General features: G+C 43.9%; 1 protein-coding gene across 1 annotated transcript; it reads left to right on the top strand.

Annotated features, from left to right (window-relative positions):
* Positions 1–594: 594 nt before the first annotated feature.
* On the top strand, positions 595–24,204 carry LOC144103918 (uncharacterized). The gene is made up of 6 exons (XM_077636640.1): positions 595–753; positions 917–1,057; positions 4,164–4,317; positions 6,100–6,233; positions 16,326–16,470; positions 23,485–24,204. The coding sequence occupies exons 2-6, from the start codon at positions 976–978 to the stop codon at positions 23,690–23,692; spliced, it is 723 nt and encodes a 240-aa protein (XP_077492766.1). The 5' UTR covers positions 595–753; positions 917–975; the 3' UTR covers positions 23,693–24,204.
* The last annotated feature ends 662 nt before the right edge of the window (positions 24,205–24,866 follow it).

Raw genomic sequence — 24,866 nt, 5'->3', positions numbered from 1 at the left:
TCCTCGCAAACCAGTTCTCTTAATGCCTCTTTTAAACAAACGGTGAATAGTATTGAAAATATCATGTCTTCCTCGCCGGCATTCTTGTATTTGTTCACTTCTCTTGTCTTCTGCTGTTTTCAGAGTAAACATTTTCCAATATTTTTTTCTACTGCAGTGATTCCACATCGTTGAAGGCAAAACTGCAAAATTATAAAGAAGGTGTGAATAGAGAACTATGGCGGCTTTATTTGGCGATATAAATAGCGCTACAGAGAGTCCAATGTATTAATATATTCTTAATAACAACCCGCTGAAAATAATTAGTCTCATATAAAACAAGTTTTCGCTTGGACCACTAAGGTGGCTCCTTAGTGTAGCTCCTAAGGTAGCTCCTTAGGTAGCTCCACAGTGTATGTCCTTGTGACACGATAAAGTGCGACCTGAGGAGACCTTTATGGCGTGCGATATGAAAGACAGAGGTGTTCAGAATTCATCGCACTGGCCAAGAGTTAACATATGTCGTAGCTCTTGCTTTGTATGTTGCTCTCCTAGATAAGGTTCAAGATAATACGCGGTTTACGAGAGTTCCTCATTGGAAGCAAATCGCTCTCACCACATTGGATTTTATCACCTCTGTAGCCCTTCAAATAAGTGTCTTGTGGGTTGCAGCCGAACTGGCAAGTTGTTCGCTGACAAAGGAAGCGCTGCTCAGAACACTCAGAGCAAAGGAATCGCTGCCCAAGCTGCAGGCTGCTGACAGAAGGCCGACAGGTAAGCTATTCTGCCAATGTTTTTGCTGCAAGTTAAAATCAATTGCTAAGTACGTCTTACATCGTCTTGATCGTTTTGGCAGGATTCATTTTGTTTTGTTCTGGCATGCACTTACTGTACAGTTGACTCGATCTATAATGGGGTCGAATTTTTTTCGTTACAGTGGGCAGGATTCGTCTACAATAGCAAGAAGACAAGAAAGCGTCTGTATCGTTTTGCAGAATGACGCGTTCTCTTCAGCTCAACACGCTCTTTGTGCTTGTTTTTCTGAATGCACGCACAAATTCACTGCTCTGCGGGCAAGGTTTGTGATTCAGTATTGCTATTATTTGATGTTCTGGTTCGTCAACCTGTACTTGCACTTCTTCACTTATCTTCGTGTTTTGCTCTTTTCAGTGTAAAATATTTGCAATATTTTTTTACTGTGGTGCATCCACGTTGGTGCAGGCGAAACTGCAATACTATAAAGGAGGTGTTTATAATGGCCATGGCGATAAAGAGCTTAAATAGCTTTCGCACGCAGATACAATGAGGCCATTTGCAACGTTTTCTTTTGCAACATGGCGCGCCCTAAATAATGATAGCAATCTATAAAAGTCTCTATGACATAGTTAAAAAAAATGCGTAAAGCTTCAAGTGGCAATTGCAAAGCGAATTTATTACTCGTAAATGCGAACCTCTTCTTGGAATGCAGTGCGCACTCATGTGCTGAGGGCTGCATTTTCTCTTACGTTAATTGCAAGGACGCACCTTTACAAATTAAAAAAAAAATGCGAACACTCGTTTATTCTTACAGGTTTCGAAAAAGTAAAAAAAAGCGAACAGTCGTGTGATCTTAGACGTTCTGAATTTAGCAGAATTAGGGTGACCGAGAAATCCACTTTTAACATCTGCCAACAAGGTTTTATAAAAGGCAATCTCATGGCTCCGAAGAGTATTTTCGCATGCCCGTTCTTAAGCAAAGAAACCATAGCAAGCGAGGAATAAGATGTGCGCCTGTTTTTAAATTCTTTCACCACTACATAAAATTAGCATGTCGACTGGGTTACTGTGCTGGTTTGTGGCCTATATAAGCGTTGCATTCGGTCTCACGAGCACTAGCAGCGAAAAATTCATGCGGAGAGGACTAGCTTTCCTGACGGATCGCTTAAATGAATGGTCGCATCTGGCAATCCTACTAAGCGAGAAGAATCCAATTCAACTCTTAGGCATGAAAAGCTGATAAGCATGTTGGCCAGTACCATTCAGTGCAAACCGAGCTTGGCGGTCTTGAAATTATTTAATACCTTATTTTTTAAATGATGCTACAAAGCGTAATCTTTGTAAGCCTTTGAAAGAAGGCCGAACAGCTGATGGGCTGAGGTTTGCCAGAGTTGTATTAGCAGTCACTAAGCTCTGAGGATTTGCCTTGCTAGTAAAACAAAATCCTGACTAGGCTCGTTAGACGAAATTCTGTCGGCGACCGTCGTTTTGGAGGCCGAAGGATAGTCCGAAAAGGTTAGCGTCAAAACTGCCATCGTCCAGCCACGCAAGCAGAGTATGATGACGGTATGCACAAAATATACAAAGAGCGCCCCCACCCCTACCCCCCAGTAGCCTCCCACAAACCTGTTCCCCTTGCGGCATGGTTGGCGGACTTCCATGTGGCACCAGGCTTCCCGGTATTCGTATCAAACTTGTGACGCAACCGTTCCTCAAACAGCGTTCCGGGTGGTGTCGCTCAATTTCCTATTGAGCATAGCTTACTCCTCTTGATCAAGTTGCAGGCTCTCTCGCGGCAGAGATTCCACCCAATAACGTATGTAGCTTTAATGGTATGTCTTTCCTCCGACTTCCGTTCCACAATTGTGGCTCAACCGTTTGACGTACAGCGTTCCGGGGGATTTCATACCATTTCTCGTTGCACAAGAATAGAGCTGCTAGTCAAGTTAGCAGCTAGCTCGTTTCTGGAATTCCATCCTATGACATATAAGCTCACGTTGAGGCATTTATGTTTTTCGCTTTGCAGCACGTATGGAACATTAAATGTCGTTTGTGTTTTTATTAGTCGTTCAACACAGCCAAAAAGAGCCCTTGTTACATTAACTAAAGAATACGGTGTCGACAACTCGATGTATATAAAAATGCAAAGCATCGGAACTTCTAGTTACAAATATGTAACCGAACATTGCACCTCCTGTTGCAAACGCAAAAAATAACAGCACCCAGTACAAAGTGTACAAGCATTAATAAGGTGTTCACACAATGAAACGAACTGCACGGGTCGCATTGTTTAAATACGAAGAACTTCATCCATGCACACTTGTGATTTTATTCAAACTCCATTTCAGCAGATATCGAGCCCGTTAAAGCGCAGACGCTTGCTTGAGAACACCTTGGGCCATATTCTATAATGTGTCCATTTTAACATGGATATTTTGCGTCCCTCTAGTACTGTGACATTGGTCACTCAGATATACTCGCGGCGTTAAAGCATCTATAGAACGCAACCCGGCCATTGGGTATTAGTTAACCGGACGTCTCCGTTGCCTGGCATTGACGGCGATATGTAGGCACTGGTGAATACATCGCAACGATCTGTCAACAGCAGGTGACCAGACCTGGAACTAGGTGCGTTTGGCTGCGATGTACTGCGAACCGTGAAGTTCCGTCTCCTACCGAATGGCGGACTCGCTTTCAACGGACGATTGATAGCCACGGGCAATCTGACTGGCCAATCGCAGAATTCCAGATGGACATGAAATGGTCATTTTAAAACGAACAGCTTACAGAATACGGGCCTTGGTCAATATTTGGGCAAAAGGTCTTTCTGCTCATGCTCCTTGCTAGGCTAATGTTTCTCATGCTAGGCAAATGCTATGCTAATGCTAGGCTAATCCAAGGCAAATAGTTTAACGTATTTCATGTCATTTCAGGTTTGTTATTTCAAAAATAATTTTGAATTGTCTTCCTCTAAACTCAATATACACTTTTTGTCTCTTCGAACCCAACCTTTTGTCTTTTCGAACTTTGCTGGCTGCGAAGGCGTTTGCGAAGTGCTCGTCATCAACCGCTGGCTGCAGAACACCATCAAAACTCATCGTCGAAGGTATAATTGTATAACTTTTGAGATTCCCAGAGCGAATAATTTTCAAACAGTGGATATTGCAAAGGTTTCTTGTGCAATAGCATATTTAACGTCGCCATGAATGAACTTCACTAAATACCACCAACAGTCGGCTTTTAAAGCCTGCTCATGAAGTAGAGGCCAAATTTGTGATTTGACTTCGTGACAATGGTCCGTGCCCCTGTTTTGTTAGTGTTTTTGAGGGCTGTTAACAGCATCTGAAAAGCTGTATTGCTCACATACCAAACTCTCCAATAATTCACTCTTCATGTTTTACTGCCTTGTCTTCATTTCTTTCTTACAGCGCAGGACTTGTACGAGAGGCAGGTGTGCGCTGAGAAGACTATATTCCGGTGCTACGCCAGCTATCTTCCAGCGCTGACTTCCTCGTTGCTTGGGCCTGCGGCTCAAGCAAGTATCAAAAGCAATGAGACAGCACATTACGTGAGAGCATGCAGGTATCTTCCGTGCAGTATTTTGGATATGAAACACATGACCAGTCCGGATTTGCAACAGTGTTTGCGGCGCGTTATATTCCACTTATGTTCTGTGCTGGAGCAGCGAAAAAGGAAGCACGCCTCAATTTTTATTTATCACTTCACTTGTCTGTAGTAGCACAAGTACCTCAAAACAAATCAGTCGATGTGAGGCAGAACCGGCTGCAACCAGATTTATTGCCCCAAAAAATCAGAGAATAACAAAACATAAGTTGGTATAACGCGCTTCACGCGGAAGAAGAGAACTGCTTTTACCTGCATTAAATTTAATTACTGTAAATTTCTGACTCATATTCAATAAAGCACAAAAGTAATTGAAACGCTGATTATGTGAAGATGAGTTGGATACATGCACTACAATTACAACGCCTTTAACAGCACTCACGCGTTGTTGTCTTCAAGTCCAACACCCTGCTGAAGATCTGCTAAATGTCCAAGTCTAAATACTTCGCAGTCTCCAGTGATATATTCTCTTACGATGAGGTTTATGGACTAATATCGTGAATTTTTTCTTCAGCCAAATACAGCAATAGTTCGCCCACCCAAGATAGCCGCAACATGACTGCTATGAAACATTTGCTCTAAAAAGCATTAATTCAGAAGGCAGTAAAACTAGTCCAGGGACCACATTCTATGAGCTGTTCATTTTCCATCGTCCCTTTCGCGTCCCTTCGGTCCTCGGTCAGTGGCTACTCAGGTACACCCTATGATTTTAAGCGTTTGTGGCAAGCGACGCCGCTATTGGGTGGTCGGCGACCAGAGCTCGCAGCCAATGGTAAGGTCCGATCGCCAGCCACCCAGTGGCCGGCCGCTGGCCACATACGCTTGAAAGCCACGGGTATACCTGAATGAGCACCATCGGAGAAACGAATTGATGCGAAGTGGACAATAGAAAATGGGCCGCTTAGGGAGAACGGCGCCATGTGCCCATTTTGTGAACGCCGTGTATGTTTCCCGACGGCTTCTGGAGGTGCAAAATTAGAAAGAATTCAAACTATATCGTTCTTCCACGACCCGCTCGCTTTCCAGACGTGCGCCGACTTTTGTGATAGCGGGTGCACTTTATTTAGCACCGCCTTTAAAATTAACTTCTCCTAATATTGCGCCTGAGCACAAGATGTGCTCGATTTCACTATCTTTACGTGAACCGCACATATTTTAGCATTTATGTTCGATTTCTCGTGTGGTTATCGCATAATGAGCGATACACTGAAAAAATTACGCAGCCGTTCCTCTTCAGCCGGTAAACTGCAACTTAGGTGAGGAGCCTAAAGAAAGATCTGAGCTCAGCTCAGGAGAAACAAGTCGTTATTTCGAAAGAGTTCTGAAGATACTTTTTGAAGTCTATCGCTTTTAAAGCCAATGCCCTATTTTTCATACCAAAAATCCCAATGTCAAGTTAGGTGCGGGCTTGACATTTAGCCGAGGAATCGGATGTGTGGAAAGTGACGCCTTACGACGTTACTCACAGTGGAGAGGTGTCGCAGCTGCGCTTGCTTGGTGCCTAGCCGCTGCTATACCACGCGACTAACAGGGGGCATAACAGGTGTTTCACTTTGGTTGAGGCACACGCACCGACTCCGGTGTCATGTGTCACCGTGCTTAACAGGGCTTCACTCGTGTCACTAGGTTTAAAAATCCTAAACCTCTACTAGTTTTTTTTTTACACGGATTGGTCCTATTGTGTACAAGGCAGATATACTGGCATGATTAGGTTGAAACGTGTGACACTTTCCTTCACAGCCTGCTCAAGGCAAGGTTGCCGTGCCACAGGAGGATGGAACACTGCTCAAAATATATTAAGGAGGAATTCATTGACCAGGAAAAAAGCTACAGATATATAAAGGACACATTTTGCGCTAGAAGCACCACGAGAGGTAAGCAAACGCTCGCTGAAACATACGGATACAACAATTTATAATATTCTTATTAACATCACAGTAACATCTATTGCACCGTTTCGGCGCAACACCTTATTAAGGGCCAGGGTAGCCGGAATGGGAGAAAAAAAGCTTTTTGCAGTCAAAAAATACAAGTTGATTAAGCCTTGATTGATATTAATCTTCTACTTGCGCCCTTTTCCGCTCTTTAGTACACAATGAAAAGTATCGCATAAAACATCCAAGTGGCCAGCTCGCGGGCCTGCTATTTTTGGAGTTTGCCCTCCTTCTGATTTGAATAGAAGAAAGGCGGCGTTCGAAGGAAAAGCGGCAAAATTTATTAAGCAAAGTAATTCCCTTACCAGCAGTAGGGAACAAAAATTATATATTTTGCGATTTATAGAATTTTGTAAACGTTAATCTCTGGTTTTCATAATGCCTATGAGAAGCGAAATTTCTGCAGTAGAGTATGGCTACTTTGAAACATTCCTTTTGATTTTTGCTTGTGCATTTACAAAGCACGGGTGAGGCTGTTGAGGCTATATTCTTGATCATGTTAGTGTCCGACAGTTACCCGTTTCACTTCTGTCCTTTAAACACGGCGGCATTTCATTTGCGTACCAGAGCCGATGGTCAAAAATATTTTAAGCAGAAATGCTGGCCGAATTTGGCGATTCGCGCTATATTCACAGCTTTCCAACACCTAACTCCAGCCGAACGTTTGAGCAACTGTCCGCATGTGCAAAAATAAAAATACATACAGACGATTTAGCCATGCTGTCTCGAAGCACGCCGGAAACGATGACTTCCTTAACATACCATGCTAAGTTCACAAACATTCCAATCACCAGTCACTACAGGGTGATATCGCTATGTATGCGGTATATCGCCATAATGCTAATTTATAGCTGGCTAAGTAGAGCGAAACGTTCTTTAAAGTACTGCCTTGATAGAAATGCAGAATCATAGTGAAGACCATGCAAGTAATATGCAAACAAATGTAAAAATTTGTGAATAACCAATAGACCTTTTAGGCGCTGCCTTCTCCTGACAAAAGTTAAAGAAGATGCTAAACCTTACGAACCTTTGCCTCAGTTTAACTGCGCGTTAAATTCGGCCGCATATTAGCAGAAAAGGAAAGATATAAAATGCTGATTTTTTTTTCCTCAATCCGTATATAATGCGCCACTCTAAAGCTTAAGTCTCACACTTCTACACATAGTTCTTGCTAGAACTGGTTTACTTTGAGGAACGGCGAAAAAAACGTATCGTTCCACACAATTAAAGGGCAGAATAAGACAAAATAAATAGAAGTAGGTGTGTATTGCAGCTTGTGAGAAAGTGACGCTTCCGATTGCTCAATATATATAGAAAGTGCACTTCGTACTGTGGTTCTCAAAACTAGGCTGATCACAACCTGCTCGAGTATGGTTTTGTTCTCCCTACCGCAGATTTGCATATGTTAAAATGGAATGCAGTTAGTTCTACGTATCGAATAAAAATAATTATTTAAAACAAACCGCTTCTCAGAATACGCCAGTACTAACCGTTGAAATGAAGCAAATGGTACAGCAGCTGATTTAAGAGTGCCTATTTCACTTAATTCGGATGACGTCATTATAACATAGAAGTTTTGTTAGGCCATGAACATCTAGCTAAATTTAGGCTCAGGGCCAGCTTGCCGGCTGGCTCTTAACAAGGTGCCGGATAAGTTCCAGTCAGTAACTAAAACTGAACTGAAAGCTTTTTACTTTCCTTTTAAATCAGTGGAGCAGATCCACCCATAAATATACCATGGCAATCTGCAGAACAACGTTCAATTGAAATTTAAAAAGTTTTATGTGCAGCAGTATTGCACATAGATGCATCTGAAACACTGATCCGGTTGTATTCTAGACAGTACTATGTGGATCCGGTTTCTAGGTATCTTTATTGAATAGGCTGATCCCCCATATGTCCTAATGTTTCACTGCCATGCGCCCTGCTCTGCGGACGATTCTCCTCTGAGTTTGAAACTCTGACTTCGCGGGCCTTATATGCTTAGGCGTTAAAGAATCTGTATAGTTGGACACGGCCTAAATGAATGGCAACTCTCTGCATGTGACTATTTTATGGCTGATAACACTTCGGCGACGATTTTAGACACATTTCTAAACAAGATGCTATATTGCGACCTGGAATAATATAGCATACACGCAAGCTTCCAGTTTTTATTCCTTACGCAAAACTCTTTAGAGATAGGAATTGTACTGGGAGTCCTGAAGATAGACATGCGTAGCAGTTAAGCGCTCGATAATTAAGAACTTCCGACAGGCACAAGAAGAAACGCTGCTAATGCTTTTTTCTTAATGACATGGACTTGTAAAGAGAAACTGGAGCATTACAGTGGTGTCTGCTTCAACATTAGTTCTTATAATAAACTTAAAAATGACTAGTCTATCAAGAAGCCTCACACAGTTTGTGAATGCTTGGGTGTAGGATTAAATAAAGGCAATAACGTCAAAAACAATTCTACTTTTGAACACTTGAATACAATTGTAAAGTGAGCAGCACCTTTTATATGCTGCTATCCTACTGGACTACTTTCCGACTAGGAACTATGATACTTAATACAGTTTTAATGTTGTTCTACAATGGTTGCAGGTATCCTTTGCAGCTTTCTCAGAAAATGTGCCACCTAAAAAAGCAAAACCATGCTCAACACACAGAAAACGCTAGCTCCAAAAGATTGGACAAGCTCTTCTAGTTAGTTTGGCTGTTACCCCGCGTCGCGCGGCGCGGAGAACGTAAAGCGAATGCTCAGTCCATCTTCCGATAACTGTTAGAAATAGTTATTGCGGACGCAGGAAGAATTTTGTAAATCAAATTTTGCAGAAGCGAAAGGGTAGGGCATAGTTCCCACCAAGTTCGCGTGAAATGCCGATGCCTCTATTTTTATGAAAGCTGCAAGTTCAAATTATTCTGTTCGAGCTATGCGGTAGTTGCTTCTGGTAGAGAACAGATATGACTAGTAGCGAGATCTCCAGAGAAAGTGGGTATCAGTGAAATATATTAAACAAGGTTCGTGTTCGTCTAAGAAGTTTTATGTGAAACAATTATATGGATATTTAACACACCTAAAAAGAATAATGCGACAGCAGTAGAGGCGCTGCTGTTGATGTATTTTGGAGCTAGTCTGTAGTCTCATCGGTTCTAGAGAGACCTCTAATAGGTGTGGATCCTCGCAAACTGGAGCTGCTCGGCGCACGTTGAAACTCAACGACGAGCTGCTGCAGACTGACGCCAGTTGCCACGCGGCCGGTGGAGGTGGTAAAAGCTGTTATTTAAAAACAAGGCAGAGAAAGCACCGAAGGGTCTCACTACACCATACTTCGGGATGTCAGCGACAGAGGCCCGTTGGACTAGAGTTCTCCGTTGCTGTCGTCCAGAGCTGCTAATCAGTGTTCCGCTCGAGGCCTCCCGAGAGGGGTTAGGAACGGGCCCTAGTGTTGAATTTGATTGACATGCCAACAGCAAGTTTCAAATATCTGCCACCACACAACTGTTGTTGAACTGTCCACTCAATTTAGGATTGAAATGATTTGCTGCCACTGGGAAGAGCAGTGGCCGCCAGGTACACCGAAAACGCGTCCCAATCTGCTTGTCTCGCCCTTTCCTGTTTCCCTGCTTTCTCCTTGACTTTCTGTTCATAGGTTTTAAAACAGGTTGCCCACGCTATATACCCTCCCGACAGGAATATGTTCCACCCATCTAGTTGGTTGCACGCTAGTCACCTTATTTTAAGTGAAAAGTTCTTGCGCCAAGGTCGCATAACCTTTCTACATGATTGCCGTCTCGCTGGACTCATACGATCCGCCATCAGCATGTGCCATGCCGCGCCAGTAGTACCGGAGTCGGATGTGAGTGTACGTCTTCAATACGCCCGCGTGACTGCATTGCGGTTCAGCATGCAAACAGGTGCAGACTTGCGGCCGGAGATGTCGGGTAATGACGAGAAGCAATTTCCGTCCATCAGAGTTTTTAGTTGTGCCGATAAGGCAGATCATCACGAGATTCAAAATTTGAAGCTTGGCGACGAAGGGCGCGGGACGCTCTAGCCATAGATGGGTTGCAGAGAAAGTGAAGAAGGGAGACAATCCATTGATCTTTACGCTGCTTAGAAGGCATGTCACAGGTGGTGAGCGAAGAACGCCGACTTGGGGGCATGGTGGTCGGTGATACGGCAAAAGGACGGCCATAGAGATAAAGTCTAGACTTTCCAAGGCCCAGACAATGGCCAATAACTGTTTTTCAGTTATGGAGTAGTTGGATTCAGCTTTCGTGAGGGTGCAGCTGGCGTACGCTACCACATATTCATCGAATACAGACTTGCGTAGGGCGACCACAGCCATGAGGAAAGTGCCACTGGCGTCCGTGTGTACTTCAGTTAGGGCTTGCGGGTCGAAGTGGCGCAAGATGGGTGGTGCTGTGAGGAGACTGCGCAAGGTGTGTAGGCTTCGTCGCAGGCAGCCGACCAACTCGAAAAATCCACATTGCTGCCAAGAAGCTGGGTTAAAGGGGCAGCAATGGCTGCAAAGTTGCGAATAAAACGTCGAAAATAGGAACAGAGGCCTAGGAAGCTGCGCATTTGCTTAATGAATGTAGGTGGAACACGCAGTCAAAGCACGAAGTTTGGCGATGTCGGGGCGGAAGCCCTCTTTTGACACATCGTGGCCTAAAACTGTAAGTTCACAGGCAGGAAATCGACACTTTTTTAAGTTCAGCTGAATGCCGGCGTTCGTAAGGCAGGTTAAGACGTGATTCAGCCAGGACAGGCGAGCCGCACAGTCGGGCTAAAAGATGTAGATGTCGTCGAGATAACAGAGGCACGGCTTCTATTTCAGGTCGCGCCGAATAGTGTCCTTAATGCGCTCGAAAGTAGCCGGAGCATTACAGTGTCCAAAAGGCATGACGTCAAATTTATACAGGCCGTCAGGGCAATGGAGACCTGCTAACGCCCTCAGCGTAAATCAAGAGAAGAGAATTGTTCCGCTCCTTGAAGGCAGTTCAGAGCACCACCAATGCTGGGAAGAGAGTAAACATCCTTTCGCGTGATCTTATTCAGGCAGCGGTAATCAACGCAGAAAAGAATAGAGCCATTTTTATTGTTTATGAGTACCACGGGTGAGGCCCGGGGATTGTGTGAGGCATGAATAACGCCGCTCTGAAGCACGGTGTCAACTTCTTCTTGAATAACTTGGCGCTCACTGTCGGAAACACGATATTGTCGCTAATGTCGATGGGGTGGGCGGCAGTCGACGTGCGGGTCTTAAAGCGGGTTGGTGTGAATCGAAGGAGGAACGAAATTGATGAAGCAGCGTCAGAATTTGAGCGCGTTGAGGTGCAGGGAAAGAGGCGTCGATGGACGGAAGGAAAACGCCTGGAGGCGAAATGTCGAGTGCAGGAACCTGCGGGTGGAGGGCATCTACGTTTAGGGACGGTGAATCGTCAGTCTCATCGCAATAGTGAATGGCATCAATGATCTGGACGGTACCGAGGCCCTCACCGCGAAGTGCAGTTGAAACATATGTAAGCGGATTGGTCGCGAATAACTCGTTTATGGCCAGCTTACAGGGAGAGGACGGCGTACGGTATGGGCAGGTACTTGCGGCACAGAAAGAGGGGCGATGGTGTAAAAAGTATGTTACCGCCGCGAACAAGGTCAGAAGTTATGAGCACAAGAACAGAAGAACAGGTACACACTTCCATCTCTTCGGCAACGACAGCTTTGGCAGGAGCACCAGAAGGGGCATCGGGCGACAAGGAACCGCTGAGCGCAAAGAACTCGAGTTCAGCACGAGCACATATGGCGCGATAGGAAGTCCCAACTGAAGATAATTTCATAAGACTAGGTTGGCAAAATAATCAATTCAATCACGTACAGATCTCCTGAATAACGACCCGAGCCGTGCACGTCGTTAACGGCGCAATAGCCTGCGCACTTGCTGTGCGCAGCGAGAATCCAGAAAGAAGTGTCGTCACTTTTCGCGACGAGCGGCAAACGGTGGCGGCCATGGCAGAAAGAGCAGCACCAGTGTCGACAAGCGTCGGAAGCGAAACACCCACTACAGAAATGGCGATAATATTTGCGGGATATAAATGAAGCATGGGGCATCTCGCTGGTGGCGCAGTTGCCACATCAGGAACTGCGGCATCTAGTTTTCCTCTCGTGAAAGATCAGGGCGCCTACGCATGGAAAAAGGTAGCGGCAACGAGGAGAGAGTGACCGCTGGCTGGAAAGGTAGTGCGATCAATGAAAGAGGGCGACTGTGGTGGCTCGGCTGGCGGTGAGCATTCACTGGTTGAGGACAGTAATCGGCACCTCCGCCAAATGTAACGGGGGCTTAGGTCAGCTCTCAGGCGGTGGCGACAGAGTCTCTGGTCTGTCTACGACAGCAGGCTCTCGCTCTGAGTGATGGCAGTGCGGCAAGGATAACCCCCTTTTTCTTCTTCACTCATTATCAAAATTCTCTTGATGAAATAAGAAACTTAGTTGTGAGCATGAACAGTACTGGCTGCAGCCTTAAACAATCTCCATGGAAGTCACCTGAAAGTGACAATTGATATCACTGCATATGCACTTAAACCCATAACACGTGTTTCGCACGAGTAATACAAACGTTATTTTGCAATGTTTCTCCAGTGTTTGTAAAGGCCAGAAATCTGTTTAATTAGCGGCCAATTTCAATGGTTCCTAATTTGAGTCAACTGAAATGCTAACAGAACGATGCTTATCAAAATGCCTCGGAAAGTTTCCTGTTCTGTATTCGGAACAATTTGGATTTCGAGCTGTACTTTAATTCTACAATACTTTCATGCTTATGTTTGCGTGACATGTGCAGATTAAAAACTGATAAAGGCAACTTGCTTCAGTTAATACTGCATGACTTCTCAGAAGTATTTGTCACAGTAAACCGCGACAATCTCTTAGCTAAACTTGAATCTTACGGTATCTGGGAAACCACTAAATCTACAACATAGCTACCTGTCCAACCGTAAACATCTCAGGTTTCTTCTGAGAAAAAAAAATTATTAACATCATTGATTCTCATGGTTCAACTCTTTTCACTTTAATTTTTTATTCTTCATTATTGATCTCACAAGCTGTGAGAATGATTCTGATTATATTTTATATGTGAATGTTACCACTGTTTTGTAATTAACTAAGTGCTTCGCTTGCCTAAATAAGACAATTATTCATTATCTTCCTACTGTTTTTACAAGACATTCTAAAAGAAACTGAAGATCTATCCCTTCGATTCAAATTTAAGGATATTCAGCTAGAAGGCTATTCTACGAGACGAAAATTGTCAGCTCTATATTAACTACTACAGTATCCTTCCAACTAGTCAGTGTATGTTTCTGACTCTGCATGGGATTATTGGTTGAAATCCGGCCACCATAAAAAGTCATGGCAAAAATATAGCTAATCTCTAATTAGAATTAAAGAAAAATTGAGAATTTGTTTTTGGGAAAGGAAATGGCACAGTATCTGTCTCCAATATCGGCGGACACCTGAACCGCGCCGTGAGGGAAGGAATAAAGCAGGGCCTGAGAGAATAAAGCAAGGAAGATGTGCCGTAGCGGAGGGCTCCTGAATAATTTCGACCACCTGGGTGTCTTTAACGAGCACTGACATCGCACAGAACACGGGCGCCTATGCGTTTCTCCTCCATCGAAACGCGGCCGCCGTGGTCGGGTTCGAACCCGGGTACTCCGGATCAGTAGCTCAGCGCCCTAACCACTGAGCCACCGTGGCGGGTAAATTAGAGTACTACAAAAACTCGTCGTGCCTTTGATTTGTCTACATTAATAACTCATTGCTATTCATTTATAGCCTGATGTTTATAACACGGTATTTGTATTATCTTGTGCACGTTAACCCTTCTCTTGAATTACGTCTGGATATCTTTTTACACATTTACATCACCTCTTTTTTTGTAAATTTATGATAAAATGTGACAATACCTTTAGGTGTAGATACAGATATATTGTATACAACTTTTGTACTGCGGTCACTGTTGCTTACCGCCGGCTCCCTGGCCTCCTCAAGCTGTTGCTACAGCTTTTTGCCTGGGAGGCCGTTAACGTTGCCAAATGTTGAAAAATAGAGGTGAATTGAATTAAATTTCTACGTAACATCTTGGCGACTGCCATCCCGTTCGCATTTATCTTCTGTCCAGTTTGTCTAGAATCAAGGCGTTATACTTATCACATGGAATACTAGGCACTTACCGTGTCCCATTTATACAACTGGCTTAAATCACTTGTGATTTAATATCTAAATAATTTAAATGTTGGGGTATTTGGTGAGACAGTAGTAAGTGATTATATTCTTTTGAAGTTTATATGCATGAGAGATATTACTGACCCAAATGTTAAGCCCTTTCCAGGTGCAATAGTTCTTGCTTTTTTAAAGACCGCACACACTTCAGAATATGAACAGTTAGATTGTCAAAACCTGGAACGCATCACCTTATAATATTAAAATTCTTCATGTGTATTGTCACTTGAACGCAAACTTCATATGTTTAGTGATAACTTATAGTAGTTACGCTTTTATTATTTGTTTGCTTATTGGGTGACGTTGCGTCTATCGGTTGTGCATCTTTTATGTTTTAATATGTACTTTTAATCAAATATGTTGTGTTATGTACCATCTAGGCCAAAGCGCGTTAAGGTCGTCGTTGGTAATAATAGCGAACAATTCTCATAAGTTCATACGTTTATCATAGAGGTACCATTACAGCCTATATCTTAGCGACCTTTTCCTGTGTGCATAATCAGTGTATATATGTTTGCTTTATGTATTACAAAAAAAATGAACTCCAAACAAATAAACTTAAAGCGTAGAACCGCTGCATTAGAAAAAGAATCGCGAAAATTATTCCTCCAGCCATCAGTGGAATACAAAAAAATCGATCGTCTCTCACGCGCCACCACAACACGGCTTAAAGTTTATACCTCAGCTTTCCTATATATTCCCTGGAGTTTCCGCCTAATTTATGAATGCGAAGTGCTGTACTTCAAATGAACTAATGGAGAATGGGAGAAGCTGTGGTGGCGTTAAAAAGAAGTGATTGCAAGCGTTGACCAAGTATTTGTGCTCCGTAGAGACTAGCTTTTGTAAGCGTTGTCTTTCGTCGCGCCAACTAGAGTTCGTTGTCATGTGTAAAAGGATGATATATCCTAGCCGTTTTACTAGGACCATCAATCAGAGATCAGTTTTTAGGGCTTGCACTAGGCTGATGGAATGACTTTTTCGATGGCAGCCAATAAAGACTGAAGCTGGGATCGGAGACGTTTTTTTAAAAACAAATCTGAAGATATATGCAGCTCCGTCTCGTTAAGACGAGAAAATCAACGAACTAGAATCAGTTACCAGCTGGCTTAGCACTTCGGAAGTAAGGCGAGTATATCGAAACATTTGTTGTTCGGCGGTACTTTGAGGCAAAGGAAATGAAACAACACACATGTGCTGCGACATGTGCGTTTACGTTTGAGAGCTCGAGTAAGGCGAGACTTACATTTAGCCCTCCAATACGGCTTGTTTAATACTCTATACACCTTCGATTTTCTGTCCCATTGCAAGAATATTTCTGATAACTGCAAAAGAAACTAAAGGTTTTCGCACTGGTACATGAGAAATCGAGTTGCTCTCAACAAGCGCTTGCAGACTGTGCAGCCTTCGCCACGTGCTTTATTGCGTATACCATGAAAGTTTAAAATTTGCCGTGGGAATGATGAAGTATGGCACATCATTCTGATTTACCATCATCAGAAATTTTCGCTGCCAGCGCAGGAAGAATTTTCTAAATAAGAGTCGGCAACCTCTATCAAGTACAAGCCACTACTCTCAAAAACATCGCACACCATTTCTAGGGCGGTTCTAGTTTTTTCTAAATTAAAATTCAAACTATTTTTCGTCAGTAACGCGGGTTTCGCAGTTTGCGGCTCACATTAGAAGCGAACTCTTGATATCCAGGAAAGCTGGTCCTTCATGGCTTCCGCCTCATGCTTTACACATAACCTGTGAATTTCTGCTTCTAGATCGGACACGACGTTTCGCTCAAGCAATTAAAGACGCTGTGAATGAGTGCGTGGACACCATGGAATTTCTTGCGTGCAAGCTAAAAAAGCTGAAAGATTGGGATAATGCCGACCGATCTGACATTTCACCAGGAGCAGTGTGCAAGTAAGTATGCAGAATTTAAGGGTAACTTTACTTCGCTGTCCACAACGCCAACCTAGAGGTTTAACCATACGCTGGATGCACTGAATGTGCGGAAGTGGGCACCATTCGGTTTGCCTCGTTCCATTTTCGGTTTGTCTGGGCTGAAATGGGCTCAAATACAATGCAAATGGGAGTCTTACGTTGAGTAAAGCAAAATACCTTGTGCCATGGTGCTTTTAGGCGAATGCGTCCTTGGGCCGTTAAGATTGATTATAATAAACTTAACGTCGCGATATCGGCGAACTGAAACTTTGCGCCACTGAGACCCTGTGGCCTAGTAAGGGCCCATGAAGTTTGGGCCCCATGAGGATTTTTATCAAGGCATTAAGACTATTCATAAGCGTTCTAGCATTGAATTCCTTAACATCGTGACCTTGCTAATATTACTCACTGGTGCATGTTAATGGCAGTGTTGCTCTGAGAAAGTGTTTCATAGCATTTAGCAATTCAATGGAGGCAAATTTCTAACGACTCGTAACCTGTGCAATGACACTGCACTTTAAACAGACCCAGGTATTCAAAATTATCCGGAGCTTTGCCCTCTGGTGGTCCTCAAAGTCTTAGTAGCTTTGTGATATTAAACCCTCCAATCCAAAAATTAGGTATTAAAAAATGCCCGCGTAAACCCATAGTATTATTGGGAGTCATTGGTTCAATGTAATAGCTGACAGGATACTGTATCCGACATTTGTCGTCTTCAGGACTTTTGTGCCGGTTAAATAAATGTCTGCTTTATTTTTCATTAGTTTGTGGAGGGGAAAAGATAATTATAGTGTGCATATCAGGTGCTTGGTTTTACCTTTTACAAAATTTTATTTTAGAAAATTAACGGTCCTTTAGCTTTGGTTAAATCGAGTGAGAAGCGGTAGCTTCACGATGGTTTAGCATGGCAAAGGCTTTTTATGCTTTTCGTTAATCGCCTCTTTGGTATTTTGCATGCTAAAGCATCGTGAAGCTACCGCTTCACGCTCGGTTTAACCAAAGCTAAAGCACCGTTAATTTTTTTAAGGTTGCCTGAACGCATGGCATCACGGCCTAGCACGTGAACACCGCATGTGGACCTCGTGCCTAGGCGCGCCGGCGCTCCTTCGGTAATGTACTCTGTTTAGGAGGCCGTCACGTCACTGCTTCGCACGTGAACACCACATGTTGACTTATTCCTAGGCGTACCGGCGCTCCTTCCTTCATGTACTCGGTTAAAATGGCGTGGCGTCACGCCCTATCACATAAGCGCCACGTTTAGGCTCCTCGACGAGCCCAAAGTCGATCACGTGACCAAACGTTGGATGACCTTCACCCTTGACCTGCACAACTGCTTCCCCATTGATCCAATCATTAACCATCCACCGGTTCTCCAAACTTAAAAACAGAATTTTTGACGCACGGCGATCTCAGCCCGAGACCTTTAGTAGCTAAGCTACCGCTTCAAAATGGTGAGAGACGTGTCGGTGCGCTGTAGAGTACATTCTACAAGTTTTGTCCGTAACGTTTCGAGGCTGAATTATTTCTTCCTTAGAAATGAATCTCCAGAACAAATGTTGGCGCGTATGTGTAGGACCAACTTTTTAGGGCTAACCTCAGCTATTTATGTTACTTGCTGTGGCAGCCGTTAGATAGCACTACATATAGAAAAATACGTTCTCACTAGTCGTCTGCGCATTCTACTGTGAGTGAATTTGGAGAGATGTACGTCCACCTCGAACAGCATGTAAACATAAAATTCTGTATGAAGCTTAGCAAGGCAGCCATAAAGACATATGAGCTCCTTCGTGACACTTACGGCAACGCGACATTATCGCGGGCGCGAGGTTTCGAGTGGCACAAGAAGTTCGTTTTGGGAAGAACGTGTGTGGAAGACGACACAAGGCAGGGGCGCCCTAACCCTCACGTAATTAAAACAACGTGGCACGGATCAGGGAAATCGAACAGCAAGACAGACCGCACCATTGCAGTCTACATGCTACCACAAGCTCCGAACATTACTAAGACAACATGCCGCCAAATTTTCCGTGAGAACTTGGGGAAACGAAAGCTGAATGTGAGACTTGTGCCGCACTCCCTCACACAGGACCAGAAGGACATGCGCACAACAGTGAGCGCTGATTTGCTGTCGGAGGCATAGAAGGATGCTGCATTATTCGACAGCATCATTGCCGAAGACAAAACATGATGCTTTTATACGATCTTCAAACAAAGAGGCAGAGTGCCAAATGCCTGTCCACTAGCTCTCCGGCGTCGAGAAAGGTGCGGCGATAGAAGACCGAAACAAAGGCGATGCTGATAGTTTTTTTTTTCGATGCAACAGGTGTCATACACCACAAGTTCGTCCTACAAGGGCTGACGGTCAATCAGGAGTTATATGTCCGCGTGCTCCAAAACATGTGTGATGCACTGCGACGTCGTCGCCCTGGCTTATGGACGTCTGGAAAATGGAGCCTTCTCCACGATAACGCAAGGCCGCACACTGCTCTCAGCGTGACAAAATTTCTCGTCAAGCACATCTTTACTGTACTTCCCCATCCAGCATACTCGCCTGACCGCTCCCTATGCGATCTTTCCCTGTTTCCTCTTGTGAAGAGAGCCCTAAAAGGTCGCTGGGTGGGGAGTGTTTAGGTCATTCAGGGCGCCACGGCAAAGGAGCGGACAATCCTGCCAAAAGAAGCGTTTTCCAACTGTTTCCAAGACCTTAAGATGCGTAAGAACCTCTGTTTAGTCTTCAAGGGAGACTATTTCGAAGCGTTTCTGCACAAAATGATTTAAATGTTAAACGCAGCTTCTTAAATGAACTCACTATCGGAACTTTATGGACGAAAGTAATATAGCAAAACAGACGTTACGTATGGTAATGATTTCAGTTATTACACGATAGCTAATCGCGATCAACCAACCAGCATTTCTCTCATAAATTTCAAGTAGCTAAATAAAGAGGAGAGGAAAATTTAAGGACATCAACATCGTCGGTGAGCACAGTCTTAAGTGTTTTTAATCGGATACGTGCTTCGAGATATGGATAAAAAAATACGCATTAGAAACCCTAATTAGTGCGCTTTCCCACGCTCCATACTTTAAAAAGGCGTCATTTAACTTCTTGTTGTAGTCGGAACGAAGCTAATTTCGTCCGCATCATCAAATACTGCGCCTGTACTTGATGAGTTAAAATTGCGGGTGACGTTACATCAAAATAATCTATGCGGGACGGGAACTGCACGAGCTTTGAAATGCGTAATTTCTACGTTCGATGTTTCAAGCAATATTACCGATTAAAACAATTAAAAACTGCACTAACCTTCGAGTCTGACGGTCTTGAATGTCGTAATGTAATCTTGCCGCATGAAGTCGATTATAACAATGTTGAATGCTTAATTTTAGCTAATTAAGCGCCTAAGTTCTAGATCTATTATGTGGAGCAAGGCGGAATGAAACGCGAACACGTATGTGCGGTACTCTTCTGGCGTATAACAAGGTATTCATTCCTCATTTTTTAACTGTGTTTTGTTCTTCGTGTACGAGGTACCGCTTTTATGCAAAAGAGTGTACATTGGACAAATGGAGCGATCACTGAACGTTCGGCTCATAGAATATGTTAACCTTTCTTCAGACGTCATTCGCTCAAGCATCGCTCAACCCTGTGCACAGTGCACCAAGAAAACAAAAAGGCATTTAAAGCTGTTTTCAAAGATACCACCATGCTGTACCAGCATCGTGACCAGCGCACTGGAGAGATTATGGAGGCGTATTTTATCGGACAGAAAAAAGATATCTGTGTTAGCACTCATTCTGCCACGTTGTTTGAAAGGGAGATATGATTTTTAGATGCCTCTTGATGTGTCACCTGCTGATCTGTGGCGCAATTTATTTCGGTTTTTTTGGACGTTAGAGATGACAGTGCCGCCTACGCTGTCTATGTACTGCGTGCCTATCGCACCTATGTCGTTTATTTGTATGTATATATTTTCGTTCCTTCTTAACAAAATTGAGTTTCGAGACAGCGCTTGTTTCGCCCCTTTTCCAATGTCCTTTGTCCCTCCGCACTGAATTTACAGCTAAAATGAACTACATCCAACTCGCCCAACTCACCACTCTTCTACAACAGCATTAACTTACATCTTGTTTATGCATGTTTTCTTCAGTAGGCCATTTACCCAGAAATCTGAATTAGGCTAGCTTTGCATTGCAGCTCAAAGTACACAGGTTAAATATCTTGCTTTTGTTCACAGGTGCTGCTCGCGTTTCATTCTGGCCTGAATGCACATAGTGTTCGCCTTGCTGCACACTCTACCTGAGCAGATTATACCTACGTACCTCTCCCGTGTTTTAAAGTCAAAATCTGCTAAATTTACAGAATATTGCTTGCAATGTTTCCGTTCTATACGAGTAACCACCGCTACAGCTCAGTGCTTCTCGTTTCGGATACGCTTCCTTATCAAAACTCAGTCGCACCTTATCAACAGCGGTGCCTTCATCAGGTCAGAGGCCGCTATTTCAGGTATGTTGGTACGAAATGGAGAAAGTGATCTAGAAAATTGACAAGCAAATATAGGGACAGCAGTAGGGGGAAAATCGGCAACTATCGGTTAAGAAAAAGGTTAAAGAAACAGAGAGAGCTCTGGAAAACAGGTATGTTGACCAAATAAGCACTGGGAACATAGAGAATTTTCAAGCAGGAAATTGCCAAAGAAAATATCTATAACTATAGGAGGAGCTCTTTGTTGTTTGAGGCCAGGACGGGAGTTTTGAGGATTAAGACATATAGAGCCAGGTAACAGGAGATAGACACGTTTTGCGTTCCGTGCGGAGAGGAGGAGGAAACGGTTGAACACTTGATACTTTTCTGTAACAGCCTTCACCCTACAGCGAAAATCAGCGGGGCTGATTTATCCAAGGCATTGGGATTTAAGGACAGTGAAAGGAAAGTAGATTTTAAGCGGGTAGAAGTGACCAAAGAAGGTTGTCTGACTGGTGGTTAAAGTCAAGAGAAGAGTAAAATTTCATAAGTAATGCTACATGGCTTGAGCCACCGCCCGATTTAGAGGGTTCAGTCGTGTCCATCCATCCATCCATCAAGCTCACATGAATTGGCGCACTCAAGGCAAGCGGCGCGAGCAGCAGTGAGCTAGACGACAGTCAGCGAGAGTCTGCTTACGAACCAAATAGCGAAATCGCTCGAGAAGTTCGGTTTAACCGTGTTCAACCAAAGCTAATTTTCTTTACCATGCTTAACATTATTTCCCTGTTTTCTTGGCATTTTGTGGAGCGCACCATCGTTAAGGTCATGCAACCATGCACACTGTAGCAACACTTGTCATTCTTTATTTTTTGCCTTGCTCTACCGCTTTATCCAGCGCCTGCACGACATGACGCGGTGAAGTGTATTATTATCTTCAAACATTGCTCCCCGCTTTGTGCTGTTGAGGTTGTGGAGCGTATAACACGTACTGCGTGTAATCCTTCGAAAAATATTGGAAGGTTTATCTTGTGTGCATGTGCGTGCGCGTGTGTGTGTGTGTGCGTGTGTGCGTGTGAGTGTGTGTGTGTGTCCTTCTTCCACTATGCTCATTGTTTTGCACAGCTTAAAATTAACATTTTCAAATGCGTATTTCTGGGACTTTACCACATTCGATGTATAATACACAATAGGGAATTACTGCTTTAAAGAAAAATTTTGCATATATGGCCTGAACACGGTATGTAGTCCGCAGGAATAAATTTTGGCTGAAAATAAGCGTTTTAGATTGTCCGCAAGCAGAATGCGGTCGATTCCATTCCTCCACTGAGTCTTCAGGCTCAATTTGCCCAAATATCATGTGCTGTGGAACAGCCAGGTGATCCTTTTTTAGAAACCTGGCGCACCACAACAAAGCACTCGTGGTTTCCTAGATACCTCTCCAGAAGCAATGCTACGCAGAGCCAGCTGTTCCTATCTTCACGGTTCATACCGTATTGCACTCTTCCCGCTCCTTTTCTTCCTATTCTGTCAGCTTTTCTTCAAGGTTTGGACTGAATTTGTGCATAGACGGTGACTTCTGGAGTGCACTTTCTTTTGCTCTGAGTGAATGTGTGCATAGAGGGTGACTGAGAGAGTTGAATATGCACTATTATAAGTGACTGTGCTCATAGTATGGCAGATCCGACAGTTTTTAGGTCTTCATTAACATATAAATGACGCGATGGTGAACAAATTGCCGGCAGACTAAGCAAGGCTAATTTCGCCTGCAGCATACAAAAACTCAGCTCAACTCTCTAAGATTTGGACTAGCTGGTGTCCTCCACCTCTGTCCTTTCTTCCGCGAAGGCATTTTCCCTCACATGCTTCAAAAAAGCAGCTCCCAAGCGTCCACATTTCGTATCGAATTCATTTTGTTTTAACACTTAGCGCTGTTCGGTTCAACATTAGTTCTTGCGCACAATCCACTGCGTTGAGCGTACAGCCATCTCCCATTTCTCGAGCCATCGCAATGATTGTTCTTCGTGAGGGACTACTCTGCCCTTGGCAATAATCATCGATATTTTGCGGACGTGGTCACAAATACATGCACTGATAACCAGCCACTGCGAGCAGAATTTACTTGCACACCAAAGCTAATTGAAGATCGCTGCTGATTTCGCTATCTCATTGATACGTAAAACATCGCAGGCGCAGTCGGACTTTGTTTTAAAAAAATGTCATGCACAGTCCGAACAGATAGAGAGACCGCACAATGGAAAATTTCAAGTTTTAGGCGCGTGTAACCTACGGTCTTAGTCCGGAAGATATGATACTACTTCTAGGGAAGGCTAGTCAGTTTCAGTGCGAGGGCGATCTGTCAGGAATAAATTACGCCACCCCTGGCATTTTCCACGCACATTTTGCAGTATCCCGCATCACTTTTGTTCGGTTTTCCATCTACTCATCATCATTCATTTTGCAGAGAACATCTTCAAATGTTTCTTGAAATGTATTATGTTCTTGCATTGATTTTTGTTTTGCCTTTCCAGGTTCTTCTATACCACGGCGGAGTGTTTTCAGAATTCAATGAAACCGAAGTGTGGAATACCGTACGAGCTTTTCAAGAGCAAGATTGAGCTGGCTTCCAGTTCTTTAGCCCGGCTTGCTGGCTGCACATCAACGGGATCAAGCCAGTTACCTCGTGCATATGTGCTTGTACTGGCAGTGCTACTCTTTGGAAGCTGGTTCAGAGAATAGAGTTTCTCAATATTGCCTAGAAGAAAAGATGGCTCCGCCGTCTATGCAAGCGTCTTAAAGTGCACTTCATCCCCGCGGGGAATGCCGGGAATACAAAGATCCATATCTGGTTCGGCTAGCGGTGGGCTGAAAACGTGGATTCTGCCTCTAAATCCGGCACTTTAGCCGCGGCGCTCTCCTCTGCATGCAGATGATTTTTTTTAACGCTGCGCTTTTAATTTCTTGAATAAATTCACCACAGGTGTTGGGCTGGTATGTAAACCCTTACATCATTTATTACAGGTTAGTCGCGAGAAAGGTCTTAGAGGTAAGCTCAACAATAGCCAAGCGAAATGGCAAACTTCATCTTCCCGGCTGTGCTGCGTCCCTCGGCGGTGGACGAAGTGCAGTGTTGCCCGAATTTTGTCTTTTGGTATAGTATTGCTAAACTCTTGGTTTTTAGCTTGCTTCAGACGGAACTTCAAATAAAACTGTTTATTTGTGTCCTATAAGAAATATTTACGCATCGCAACGTCATAAACTCAGTTTCTGGAGTTGATTTTTCTACTCTCTAAACCATATGACTCCTATTGAGGCGTCACCTTGTGCTGCAGTCCACGAACAATTTACAATCCCAACCAGTTCTCCCCTTTCGTGCACTTATGCCTGCGCTCGCAGACACCCTCAAAACGTGTGGCGGTAGTGGTCTCGGTCTGATCTCAAAGGAAGTGCCCTCGACTTTGCGTGGCAAGCTCAGCCAGATTCTAGCTACCAATAGACAAGGGGTTGGTCGTTTGGTGGCCAGCTTTCGCTGGTCTAAAGTCATAGAACGAGGTCGAGCCAAAGGTTCTCAAACAAAGCAAAGTTTATACAGAAAAGAGACGATACAGAGTAATTTATAGTCACTTGTACAGACTTATAAAAGGTGCTTAACAGTACAATGCAACTTATGAAAAGCAACACTCGAGAGAGAGTACAATACCGCAAGAGCCTTACACCGGAATTGCACTAAGAAAGAAACAAAACAGCACAATTAGTTCACCGCGCACTGCGACAGTCCGACGACCGAAGGATCACGACGGATTCTTCCCGGAGACAGATGCGCGCTGCATCGAGGGTCTGTGGCGAGGAGAGTGAGTTTATACCCGGGAGTCGTGCGGGAGTCTTCTCTGAAGCTGAAACGGCGGCACTGGCT

The sequence above is a fragment of the Amblyomma americanum genome, chromosome 9 (assembly GCF_052857255.1).
Source record: "Amblyomma americanum isolate KBUSLIRL-KWMA chromosome 9, ASM5285725v1, whole genome shotgun sequence".
Taxonomy (NCBI): domain Eukaryota; kingdom Metazoa; phylum Arthropoda; class Arachnida; order Ixodida; family Ixodidae; genus Amblyomma; species Amblyomma americanum.
The sequence above is the reverse complement of the archived record's forward strand: the minus strand, read 5'-3'. Positions and strand labels throughout refer to the sequence as shown.